This window comes from Rhynchophorus ferrugineus, unplaced genomic scaffold (genome assembly GCF_030347505.1).
Source record: "Rhynchophorus ferrugineus isolate W39M unplaced genomic scaffold, kcgeb_rfMv2 rfM1, whole genome shotgun sequence".
Classification (NCBI taxonomy): domain Eukaryota; kingdom Metazoa; phylum Arthropoda; class Insecta; order Coleoptera; family Curculionidae; genus Rhynchophorus; species Rhynchophorus ferrugineus.
Genome location: NW_027472580.1, coordinates 45,436,437 through 45,451,044, shown reverse-complemented (window position 1 = coordinate 45,451,044; position 14,608 = coordinate 45,436,437). Strand labels below are relative to the sequence as shown.

Here is a 14,608-nt window from a genome sequence, read left to right as displayed (position 1 = left end):
TTCGGGCCGCTGGCTTCGGTTTTATTGACAACTATTTAACATATAAGGCGAGGTCTAACTGCGAATGCGTATACAGGAAAGACCCAGTAAAGAAGTCACCGAAGATTTGAAGAAAGAAATTAAAATCAATAAAGGCAATCGGCAATTTAATATGGAAATCGAAAACAAGGCGGAAGATCAATCATAATCAGATCACCCTCTCCGTAATTGAATATTCGACGACAAGAACAATCTAGGTATAGTAAAAGCCCATATATAACAATCAAAAAACTCAATGATAAAGTTATACGGAAGGACGGAAGGATAAACGCCCTCCAAGACATGAACAAGGATGGCCCGGAGCTACGTATACTGATAATTTTTCGTATATGTCACAAAATTATATTATTGTTTTGGTATTGTTTGGGCTTGACACCGACTTCAAAGTGATTAGTTGGTAGTAGTTAACTTAATATTGTAAATAGACAAATAAGTTTAGGTATTAATCTAAATTATATGTATATAACAGATCAATTGAAAAGTCCCCGATCTGACGCATAGATGGCGCTATTAGAATTAAATCCATATGTTTTTTAGTTAGCTCTAATCCTTAAAAGATGCGTGTATAAATTTGACAGCTGTCGGATCATTAGTTTGTGAATTATAGCATTTTGACTAAAGCAACTTTTGTTATTGTGAAAAAATGGATAAAAAAGAATTTCGCGTCTTGATAAAATTTTGCTTTTTGAAGGGAATAAGTACAGTTGAAGCAAAAACTTGGCTTGATGGCGAGTTTCCGAACACTGCTCCAGGAAAATCAACCATCAAGGATTGGTATGCTAAGTTTAGACGTGGTGAAATGAGCAGCGAAGACGGTGAACGCAGTGGATGCCCAAAAGAGGTTGTTACCGACGAAGACATTTAAAAAATCCCCAAAATGATTTTGAATGGCCGTGAATAAAAACATAATGAAATAGCAACAGCAGACAATTTAAGGATATCAACTGAATGAGAAAGCTCTGTGCAAAGTGGGTGCCGCGCGAGCTCACTTTTGACCAAAAACGACGATGAGTTGATTATTCGGAGCGGTGTTTGAAGATGATCAAGCCAAGTTTTTGCTTCAACTGTATTTATTCTCTTCAAAAAGCAATATTTTATCAAGACGCGAAATTCTTTTTATCCATTTTTTCACAATAACAAAACCGTAATAAACCCGAGTTTTTGCGTCGATATATGACAATGGATGAAACATGGCTCCATTATTTCACTCTGAAGTCCAATCGACAGTCATCCGAGTGGACTGAACACGATGAACCCGCTCCAAAGCGTGGGAAAACGCAACAGTCGACTGGCACGGTTATGGCGTCTGTAGGTTGGTATGCGTATGGAATAATTTTCATTGTCTATCTTGAAAAAGGAAGGACCATCAACAGCAACAGTTATTGGGCCGTTTGAAGGACGAAATCGCCGGAAAACGGCCGCATTTGAAGGAAAAGAAAGTGCTGCCTCACCAAGACAATACACCGTGTCAAAAATCCATAAATTGGGCTTAGAATTGCTTCTTCAGCTACCGTATTCTCCAGATATGCCCCCAACGACTATTTCCTGTTCTCAGATCTCAATAGAATGTTGAAACTTTCGTCGAATGAAGAGGTGATTGCCGAAACTGAGACCTATTTTGAAGCAAAGGACAAATCGTACTACAAAAATGGTATCGAAAAGTTGGAGGGTCGCTATAATCAGTGTATCACCCTTGAAAGCAACTACGTTGAATAAAAAAATAATTTTGCCAAAAAAAAGTGTGTTACTATGGTAGGCTGGGGACTTTTCAATTGACTTGTTACTACAATATAAAATACGTCTAGTAGTTAGGTTAAAGAAGCTTTTCAATTATTTTTTTAGTCATAACAGAGATTGTTATGTACATATTTTATTTTAAAATGTTTTGTTTGTGTCAAAAAAAGTTAAAGTTTGATTAATTTTTAATTTTTAGTGATTTCGTTATTTACTTTTTGAAGTCGGTTAAATTTTTTTGTTAAAAAATATTTTACTTAAAATATTATTATTTTAAAATATTTTTTTTATTTAATATTACAATGGGTAGGCCAAATACAGAGGCAGCCAGCATGAGGAATATTATGAATAAAGAAACAATGACAACAACAAAATGTTATAGTTCCCGCCTGAAATATTAAATATTGTTTGCAATATTTCTTCGAGGTCTTCTATGGTATAGTTAGTGCTTAAGTTACTATTTCCGATTTTCCGTCACATCAGCTCAGCAATGACATTATACACAAAATCTGCTTATTTTATATAAAAATTATATAAAAAATTTGTACCTGCCTTTGAAACTTGAACATTTCCCTCGATTTCCCCCCTTTTCCCCAACAGATCCTGATTTGGTTCCAATGGGAGCACCTCGAAAGTCCACTCTTTCAAATAAAAAAGAATTATGAAAATTTGCCCAACATTGACGGAAAAATCGGCGGACATACATTAAAAAAAATATACAGCCGAACATTAACCTCCTTTATCGAAGGTTAAAAACAATTAAAATAAAGCATAAGAATTAATTGATACTGGTGCTTATTGAACCCGGTATATTTACACTGTGAGCTTTTTCGTAGTATTTCGGTATTCGCTCCTTTGTACACGTTTCCGATAAATAGCTTCTTGGAAATTACCGGCAATAATAGGCATGTGGTTAAATTTTATGACGAGATGTACAATTAGTGATAAGGAAAACTTTCTACCCCGAAAGGAGTTGTATAATAATTATAATAAATGTAAAGAAGGACATTGCAAAAAATGGAATTTTTATCATCGTTATTCAAGCCGTTAGTTACTTTGGTCCCATTGTCAATTATTTAATTTGATATACTATTTATTATTTTGATACTTCAATATATTATTAACTTGCCAATGGACTTTAGTTACGTCAACTTCTTAGATTTATCAGTGATTTAGCCTATTATTTAACTTTGGCTACGAACTACAGTACCCCATTCCAAAAAAAGATCTGATATCACCCAGTTTGGTTAGTGACTGGACTGGCCAAACTCCCTAACCGAGAGATTCGGGGAGCATCGAGGAGCAATGAGCTTATTTACAGTTAATGTATTTTCTTCAACCAAAACCGAATTTGTTTGAGTACTATCCGAGAAAAAAACAATTACATTTTATTGAATTTAAATGTATTCTATCTTAACATTTACAAGTTTTATTGAGAAAAAATGTCAAAGGACACGTCATTGTACAGTTTTGTTATGACTGTCCTTCACTTCACCAGTGAGTACAAGTAGTTCTGCTGGCACCGGAACTTCTTTTTCCCGGTACATTGCCACTAGGAAATCTGCCAAAAGTGTATAGTACTGCAACCTTGACTGGCTGTTTTGATAAATACTCTCTTCGAAATCAATTTCGTCTGTATGAGTGGAGTAAAAACATGTTTCCCGCATGGTATGTTTTCTGAAAAGAAAATTACTGTTATTAACTTATAGAGGCAAATCTTGCTATAATAAATTGAAATTAAGAATATTTAAAATGCGTAATTCGGGATGACTGAAAAATACTATTCTGTCAAGCAAATGTTTGTTCGTATATATTGATCGTTTATTCTTTAAGCGATAGATGTGGGATACTCAAGAATCTGTTTTCAATATTAATTTCAATTTAGAGCCGGATTATCAATATGAAAAACGTAGAAATAAGTCAGAAGATCCAGATGGAGTGACTGAAGTTTAGATAGAAGATATTAGATTCGATATAAGAAAAGGCCCCAAATAATAACATGAAAAGAATTTAACATATTTCAGTAATGTATAACTATACTTACATTCGCCTTGCAACATCTAGTCGATTGTCTAAATGCTTCCACTCATCGTCGTTGATGTGATTACTATATTTAAAAGACATATGTTAGTGTCGGTATTTAATGTACTATATTTATATAATGTATAAATTAAATTACTTACTACGTAGTTTTCTGTGATTCTGGTATCGATAAATTGCTGGGGATCATCTTGTACATTAAGAAACTCAGAAGGAAATGTTGAAGTATACGACTGATGTATTAGGTTGCAGTGTATCTGAAAGCGTTCTAATAGAATTTTTCACTCATACCTTGTTTATAAAGTATTGTGCACTGACCATCACCCTACATTCAACTATCTTTTTCATACCACCTTAGTGACCGCAATAAAATGGGATAATATAACTTTAAGAAAACTGAATTATCTAATCGCAATAAACGCATTTTTTTTTATATTTATACAAATATGTAATAGTTAAACCCAGCTTAAAGCGTTGTAAATAAATAAAATGTTTAGCTGTTTTCGGGGCCAATACTCCTTCTACTAATGATCCTTATTATCTTTTTCATTATATTAAAAATATGTTCATTTATACTCCACGTGAGCCTATAGCGTTAGTTCGATTGTAATGAAATTAGATAGGCTTTCGTGGATACGTCCTAGAATATATATATATATATATATATATATATATATATATATATATATATATATACATATATATATAGAGAGAGAGATATATATATATATATATATATAGAGAGATATATATATATATATATATATATATATATATATTATCTATGTATATATATATATATATATATATATATATATATATATATATATATATATATCTATATATATAGATATATATATATATATATATATATATCTCTCTCTCTCTATATATATATATATATATATATATATATATATTCTAGGACGTATCCACGAAAGCCTATCTAATTTCATTACAATCGAACTAACGCTATAGGCTCACGTGGAGTATAAATGAACATATTTTTAATATAATGAAAAAGATAATAAGGATCATTAGTAGAAGGAGTATTGGCCCCGAAAACAGCTAAACATTTTATTTATTTACAACGCTTTAAGCTGGGTTTAACTATTACATATTTGTATAAATATAAAAAAAAATGCGTTTATTGCGATTAGATAATTCAGTTTTCTTAAAGTTATATTATCCCATTTTATTGCGGTCACTAAGGTGGTATGAAAAAGATAGTTGAATGTAGGGTGATGGTCAGTGCACAATACTTTATAAACAAGGTATGAGTGAAAAATTCTATTAGAACGCTTTCAGATACACTGCAACCTAGTACATCAGTCGTATACTTCAACATTTCCTTCTGAGTTTCTTAATGTACAAGATGATCCCCAGCACTTTATCGATACCAGAATCACAGAAAACTACGTAGTAAGTAATTTAATTTATACATTATATAAATATAGTACATTAAATACCGACACTAACATATGTCTTTTAAATATAGTAATCACATCAACGACGATGAGTGGAAGCATTTAGACAATCGACTAGATGTTGCAAGGCGAATGTAAGTATAGTTATACATTACTGAAATATGTTAAATTCTTTTCATGTTATTATTTGGGGCCTTTTCTTATATCGAATCTAATATCTTCTATCTAAACTTCAGTCACTCCATCTGGATCTTCTGACTTATTTCTACGTTTTTCATATTGATAATCCGGCTCTAAATTGAAATTAATATTGAAAACAGATTCTTGAGTATCCCACATCTATCGCTTAAAGAATAAACGATCAATATATACGAACAAACATTTGCTTGACATAATAGTATTTTTCAGTCATCCCGAATTACGCATTTTAAATATTCTTAATTTCAATTTATTATAGCAAGATTTGCCTCTATAAGTTAATAACAGTAATTTTCTTTTCAGAAAACATACCATGCGGGAAACATGTTTTTACTCCACTCATACAGACGAAATTGATTTCGAAGAGAGTATTTATCAAAACAGCCAGTCAAGGTTGCAGTACTATACACTTTTGGCAGATTTCCTAGTGGCAATGTACCGGGAAAAAGAAGTTCCGGTGCCAGCAGAACTACTTGTACTCACTGGTGAAGTGAAGGACAGTCATAACAAAACTGTACAATGACGTGTCCTTTGACATTTTTTCTCAATAAAACTTGTAAATGTTAAGATAGAATACATTTAAATTCAATAAAATGTAATTGTTTTTTTCTCGGATAGTACTCAAACAAATTCGGTTTTGGTTGAAGAAAATACATTAACTGTAAATAAGCTCATTGCTCCTCGATGCTCCCCGAATCTCTCGGTTAGGGAGTTTGGCCAGTCCAGTCAGTAACCAAACTGGGTGATCAGATCTTTTTTTGGAATGGGGTACTGTAGTTCGTAGCCAAAGTTAAATAATAGGCTAAATCACTGATAAATCTAAGAAGTTGACGTAACTAAAGTCCATTGGCAAGTTAATAATATATTGAAGTATCAAAATAATAAATAGTATATCAAATTAAATAATTGACAATGGGACCAAAGAAACTAACGGCTTGAATAACGATAATAAAAATTCCATTTTTTGCAATGTCCTTTACATTTATTATAATTATTATACAACTCCTTTCGGGGTAGAAAGTTTTCCTTATCACTAATTGTACATCTCGTCATAAAATTTAACCACATGCCTATTATTGCCGGTAGTTTCCAAGAAGCTATTTATCGGAAACGTGTACAAAGGAGCGAATACCGAAATACTATGAAAAAGCTCACAGTGTAAATATACCGGGTTCAATAAGCACCAGTATCAATTAATTCTTATGCTTTATTTTTACTGTTTTTAACCTTCGATAAAGGAGGTCAATGTTCGGCTGTATATTTTTTTTAATGTATGTCCGCCGATTTTTCCGTCAATGTTGGGCAAATTTTCAGAATTTTTTTTTATTCGAAAGAGTGCACTTTCGAGGTGCTCCCATTGGAACCAAATCAGGATCTGTTGGGGAAAAGGGGGGAAATCGAGGGAAATGTTCAAGTTTTAAAGGCAGGTACAAATTTTTTATATAATTTTTATATAAAATAAGCAGATTTTGTGTATAATGTCATTGCTGAGCTGATGTGACGGAAAATCGGAAATAGTAACTTAAGCACTAACTATACCATAGAAGACCTCGAAGAAATATTGCAAACAATATTTAGTATTTCCATCACCCTACATTCAACTATCTTTTTCATACCACCTTAGTGACCGCAATAAAATGGGATAATATAACTTAAGAAAACTGAATTATCTAATCGCAATAAACGCATTGGTTTTTATTTATACAAATATGTAATACTTAAACCCAGCTTAAAGCGTTGTAAACAAATAAAATGTTTAGCTGTTTTCGTGGCCAATACTCCTTCTACTAATGATCCTTATTATCTTTTTCAATATATTAAAAATAAAAATATGTTCATTTATACTCCACGTGAGCCTATAGCGTTAGTTCGATTGTAATGAAATTAGAGAGGCTTTCGTGGATACGTCCTAGAATATATATATATATATATATATATATATATATATACATATATATATATATATCTATATATATATATATCTACATATATATATATATATATATATATATATATATATATATATATCTATATATATATATATATATATATATATATATCTATATATATATATATATATATATATATATATATATATATATATATATATATATATATATATATTATAAACTAGTTTTATGACGATTTAGCATTTTTGATTTTGATGCTAATGGAATGAAAGGCCTAGAGGAAGAATTATTTTCGAAGACAATGGATAGTAACACTTATTAGAAGAAAACCTAACATACTTATTACAGCGTGGCTTGTTTGGCACGTGTTGTCGAATTGAAGAACAAATACAAAATATGCATCAATGATTGTTGGCCGTTGACGTTTTTTCGTCAAAGCGTTCTTGAATAATGTTGCCGAAACAAGGGAAATATATAATCAATTTTCGTTTCAGATATACGACTATACCACCGAACTTCCAATTTTTGTTTAATAATACACATATAGATTTGATTTTAGGTTCTGCGCTTTAGAACATATAATAATCACAAAACGACTTTTTGATAGGCCTATATATTAATCGGTTTAATGATAATTTTACTTGCCTTGTTAAGGAAAACGGGGTGACCTGGAGGTTTGAAATTTGATATGATTTAGGCTTAATATTTTTGTGTAATATGCGCTACCAATAAGTATATTCCAATAAAACGAAATACGCCTAAATCAAGCAACTCGATATAGCTGTCAGATCAGTGATAAAATGTCTAAACAAATAGTTTCTGCACTTAAGGCTAGCCGCCCAGGCTAAGAGTTTAGCTTGTCGACAATGACATAACTAGGGTCGAATCTACCTGGAGATAAGCTTTTTATTATACCTTAAAAAAGCCTTAATATAATATAAAGGATATTGTTCGTAAAAATTAAAATAGTGTTTCAAATTAATAAATAAGAAACTTGTTGGGACGACTTTAGATAAATAAATGTGTATTTTAAATTGCATACTGTTGTGAAAAAAAATTCACCACAAAATAGATTAACAAAATTCGAGGATAAGAAGAAGAAAGAAAATAAGAAGAAGTAAAGAAATTATTCTCCTAATCAATCTGGTGTATTTGTTGTCTTTGCAATATATATTTTAGGTGAGATATATGGATAAAAATAAAAACTGTATGAATACATAAATGAAGTAATGAAAATATGCAAATAATATAATAAATATTATAATGAAATAATAACAAATAGAAGAAATTATGAATTATTAACAATAAATTTAATAAATATTTATGTGTTTAACATTTAATATTATAAGGATTTATTTCTTGAACTATGTATCAATTATTTTGATTGTTTACTTTATAGACATAAGTTCTAAAATATCAATAGTTAACTTAATTATTGTAAATACTGTAGTTTTAAATTGTAAAAAATAAATAACCTAATTGTGTTCGTTATTGTTTTAATACACATGCTAATGTCAAATATCAGTGTCAATAGTCAATAGTTTTATTCGTATATTCTCTATTATATATATATTCTATTTACGTTTATCTAATAAAAGTAAAAATAGACCATATTGGGCGCTCTGAAAATAATCTTACTTATAATACTTTCTTGTAATATTCAGTGGTATTTAAACTTATTAATACTTTGTTGATTATTGAAAGTTAATAGAAACTAGGTATACTTACATGATAGTTATTTTAATATATAAACATTTATTATTTTAATTAATGTTATATATAAAATATATTTATGATACTGTGAACATAAGTTTTAAGTTATTCACTTTATTATTAGAGGAACATGATTAATTGTGGTCGAATTTCGGCTATAGGGCGGTCACTAGTATAAATAAAATTAAGAAAATGCTTTACAATATTTTTAATTTTAGTATATATATTTTAAATATGTTTAGATTGAGATTATTTACAGTGTTCTTTTGGTATCGGTAGTTGTTGTACACTATATATTTTAGCTATGAGTTCTTCCAATTTCTTTGCATATTCGCTCCCTGATTTACTTCTTTGATAAATTCCTTCTTCGAGATCAATTGCGCCGAATCTACAGGGGCAATACCCTGTTTTACGCATAACATCTTGTCTAAAAGATAATTTGCGTTAGCTAATTTATCAAAGCAAATATGCAAGAATATGTTCAATTCAAAATATTTTGAAAACTTACATTTTCTGTAATACCTCTCGCCTTTTTTCCAAGTGTTTCCATTGTCCATCCTGGTCATTGTGTTCGCTGAAATTTAAATACATGGTTTTGTGTATAATGAGTTTATATTGTTATATATAGTTTTTATGTGAAATCTGAACTACTTACGTTCTTAACTCTACACTATCGTTATTACTCATTTTATAATTCTTTGTTTCTATTAACTTAAACACGTAACGTGGGCCGGTATGGATCTACTTGTAACTGAGTTAAAATTATTCTTTTTCTGACTTTTTGTACTCTATTGAAATTTGACTGTAAAAGGTTTTATTTTATTGGCTCTAATTGTTTGGTTTTTACTATAATAAAATAATCAAGGAAATGTCCTTGAACACGAACGTATAATAAATATTCAAACAAATTTCTACATTTTAAATTTTTAATTATTATATTACAGTGATATTTATATTTGTTAAAAAGGATAATCCAATCTATCAACACAAATATCCTACAAACAAAATTAATAAACAACAAGGCAATGATAATAATGATTTGTCTATAAAACGTAGGTAGAAAAATTTACTTGATGTGTGTTTTATAAATTGTATTGTAAATAAATTTGATAGAATTTATAATGCATATAAATTTAATAGATATTTTGTGAAAATCCAATATAATTTGACACTATTCAAATATTGAGCGAGTTTGTGGTAAAAATCTATTGGTACATTTTATTTTTTAAAATTTTGATACTGTTACATTTGAGCACCTTTTAGACTTTTACTTTGGCCAATAGATTTACAACTGTTACCCGTTTGTTGGTAACTAGTTTCATAATAGGTTAACTTTCCTAGAACAAAAAACGTATATATATATATATATATATATATATATATACCGTTTATATATATATATATATATATATATACCGTTTATATATATATATATATATATATATAATATTTTATATAATATATATATATATATATATATAATATTATAATATTTTATCTTTATTCAGTGTTAGATATTCACTATAAGTATTAGAATCGATAGCGCAAGTAAAAGTGCAGCCTGTATGAAGAAAAATAGGAATAAATATACAATGACAGAAAATAAGGAACGCTTGAGGCTCCAGGGTCCGCTACCAATTATAGGTGATTTGACAAATGTTTCAATCAAACTAAAACAAAAAAGTTGCAGCTTCCTTTGGGAATCAAACCCGCGACCTCCGCGTGTAAGCTAAATGTTTTAACCGTTACACCATTAAAGCGGTTCCCTGCAGTATTTCTAGGGATTGTCATATAGTATGGTTAGTACTTAAAAAGCAAACTGAATGGCTTTTATTCCGATTCTCGTCACATCATTTCAGGAATAACATTAGACACAGATATCTGATTATTTTAGATTAAAAAATATGTGAGAACTTTGTACGTGACTTTAAAATTTTATGTTTTCCCTCGATAACTTGGTTACAATAGGACCACCTAGGAAGTGCACTCTTTCGAATAAAAAAATAATTTTGAAAATCGGTTCATAATTGACGGTGAAATCGACGAACATATATGAAAAAAATATACAGCCGATCATAGGACCTCCTCCTTTTTTGAAGTCGGTTAATAAAAGTAAAATACATTACTTTCATATACAGTTGTTAATTAGCTGGATTAGACCTGCGGAGGTTATCATAGGTGGTTTGGAATTCAAAATAGATATAATAAAACAACATAATGAACCAACTATAACATACGAACTATTGCGGAATTAATTGTACTTTTAATTCTCAATATATGCATCAGATATATAGTGCTATAGTGTTAAAATAAATTATACTTTGTAACATTTTATTATTTTTCTATTGGAATGTTGTTATTATACCAAAGTCAAACGGAACTAAAAGTAAAAGATAAATGCGACTAGATTGCGACATTTTAATGTCACTAATTTAGTTGACAATAGTTCACTGTTTTATCGGACAGACTAAGGTAATGTCGTGATATAGTTTTTTTAAATTATTATATCATTATGCCTATTGGCCAATCTTTAGTTTATAGTAAAAATTATTATAATATATAGCGCTGATAATCGCGATATTGCCTTGATCTAAGCGTATTCGATTTGGTATTGTTCAAAACCGATTGACTTTAAACTGAGATCTTTTGTCGACGGAACTGGCCCCACAATGCGTTTTATTCGAGACACTTTGGGCGCATAATAAGACGATTTTTCTCTGTGTCGGAAACAACGGCCATCACAGAGGACGGCTTAACTAAATTTGCCTTCTGAACTTTTGAGAAAATAAACGTCAGATTACACTATTTTGTTTTTATACATTTAAGAGGATCATTTTTCAGCGTCTGCCGACGTGAAACGTCCTACATATTTTATGGGGGTGTTCAGAGCCCTCTCTTTTTTCTTCTGGTCCCCCGTTCGTTTTTTTCGTCCTGCGAAGTAGATGGAGAAGAGGCGCGCAACGATATATTTTCCGTTGTGGATTTAAGAATTACAAAACGGGATTTTTCTGAGTGTCTCATAAACATCCTACGATTTGTTTCATAATTCATGGCGGGTGAACTGGAAACGATTTCTTGCTGCTATTAAATGATGGATTTGAGATATGAAACGTTGATTTCTGTTATAAGGTAATGCATATTTTTAAAGTTTTTAGCGAAAAATTAACTTTTTCTTCGAATTGAAATAATTGAACTTGAATTGATAATTTTTATCAAACCAATAATAATCAATAATTTTGATTTAATTTGGTGCCGGGTGAAGAAAACAAGACACAAATTGTCTTTGCTTAAGGATTGTTGTTAATTGATATTGTTTCTATAGACATAGTAAATCATTGTACTAAAGGTAATTCTAAAGATTCTTAAGATTTTTTTAAAACATTTTAGTGGTATTGACATCTGATTAATTTAAGGTTTCATTAGTAAATACATTTTAGAATAAAATACTTACCGAATATTGCAAGTAATAAATATGTTAATTTGTACATCAAGAATTAAAATTAATATTGCATAGAATATTAACAGTTATAAAATAGTTTCATAGAATTTCAATTGGAACCCATACGGGACATAAGACAAAGTAGATAGTAATAGATAAATGAAAGCCATAGGAGACCAACTAAATATAAGCTGCTAATAATATCTATAAGGGCGAGATCGAAGAGTGAAATAGATAAACAAAGGACAATGCAATTTTATTTAAAAATTTAGGTAAAGAAGTTATTATTTTAATCAGCCTGGAGAATATATTGTTTTTGTAATATATAGTTTAGGTGAGAAAAATAATATGAATATTTAACATATTCACAATATTTATTTATTAATAAGATGTTGAGCTATCTTTTAAAACAACTGCAGTTCTTCGCGGAAGATATTCGTAAAGCGAATAGTTTTCCAACAGAGTGTCGCCCATTCTTATACAAAAACTTCCGCTCATTGCTTCAATGATTTTAGAGCTGGCAATCTACCCCTTATGTCCTGCTTCAAATCTCCATATAACAGTTTAATTGTATTAAGGTCCGGCGATTGTGCTGACCAGAGAAGGCGTGTGACTGAAGCTTTATGTCTGTGTCGCTTGATTTATAACTCGCAGAAAAAAAATCGTATAATACTTTGAAATATAACCTACAAGACTTACAAGCGGAAAGCAGCGTTGCCAACTTTTAACAAAATATATTATATTGCATGATGTTCATATTATTTTGTATATCCTCTGTATAAGATACATGTAATATTTTTTAAATAGTTAAATTATCTAATTACATTTTCCTTTTCAGGTAAAGATCAGGTACATACAACCAGGCAGTACTTAAACTGGAGCCCAGTACGAACTCACAGCTGCAATGCTTCAGAACTGCAGCAGTAATCTCGACCAATCACGATCAGTGCGATGCCCAGTATCGTCCGGAGATACGACCAGAAAACTCGATCATCTTAGCGCGACGATATTCTCAAAACCACACCTATCAAACCCAGGCAGTGCCATCGTTGTCATCCGACGATCTTACCACACCAGAAATCGGTTACATACACGAGCATTATAGCCCAGTGCTAGTTAGGAAGAATAAGAGAAAACCGTTCTGGAAAACCAAATCGTTCGATCATAATCATCGAGAAAGAATCGATCAGAAAAGTTTATGCATTAGGGATAATTTCAAATCATCTCCTGAGGATGTGAACGAGGAGGAGAAATCATCAAGATTTTCCGTTCACAAGCTTCTGAGGAAGTTAGACAATAAAGCTAATAAAACCCTGTTGAAATACACATCGAAATTTGTCGAGAAACCCAGACATAATCAGAACGGTAATTTACGACTGTTAGATAACAATTCGATCTTATCTGATACCAATAGTGAGAGAAATGCGCTTGTCGTCAGCGAATTAGTACTGAGAAAACCGCCTGTTCATCAAGAGGTGAACGGTAGCGAGGTTAAATCTTATCAGGTCAAAAATCGCACGAAAACAAAATACAGTCCTCCTCCCGATCAGATTGTCTCCACCGTAAAGGAACGCGTAGATACACCTGTGTGCCAAAGTGGTACTGTAAACTCTTGTGTCGAGGAGCGATCGGTTAAAACATCGATGATGTTGCGATTTGGATTCAAGTTAAGAGAACGCGTCGTTGTGTGTGTAAGTGTTGTGGCCGTGTTGTTTACGTTGATGCTGGTGATGGATATTCAAATGGATTTGGGAGTATCTAGGAAACATCTGATGCCTTCACATGGTAGGATCAAATATGTAGTGGGTGAAGATGGTCCCGGATCGGCTTACAACAGTTTCAAGAACAGATTGTTGCAGAAAACTAATAGGTGAGTGTTTTTTTTAATATATTTGTTTATATTATAAGTGTCACGAAATATTGTTTCACAAGATTCAATACTCAGCGTAAAATATAAAAGAAAACAAATATGGATATCTGATACTTCGTTAATTTTTCATTCCTCTTACGTTTCTCAAGTTTTTTTTATAGTAGCACTAAAGTATATAAGTAACACATGAGTTGAAAAGTTGTGGACGTAACAAAGAAAAGCGTTTTTGTTGTTTAAA

The 14,608-nt window shown here is 30.8% G+C and overlaps 1 protein-coding gene across 2 annotated transcripts in view; it reads left to right on the top strand.

Moving 5' to 3' along the window:
* Positions 1-14,608, top strand: part of LOC143206852 (extracellular serine/threonine protein CG31145) — a 558,035-nt gene that overhangs the window by 115,827 nt on the left and 427,600 nt on the right. For both annotated transcript variants that reach the window (XM_076419660.1, XM_076419661.1), the window contains one exon: positions 13,339-14,370. In XM_076419660.1, the coding sequence (XP_076275775.1) occupies positions 14,144-14,370 (227 nt within the window). In that variant the 5' untranslated portion in view covers positions 13,339-14,143. The remainder of the gene's footprint in view (positions 1-13,338; positions 14,371-14,608) is intronic.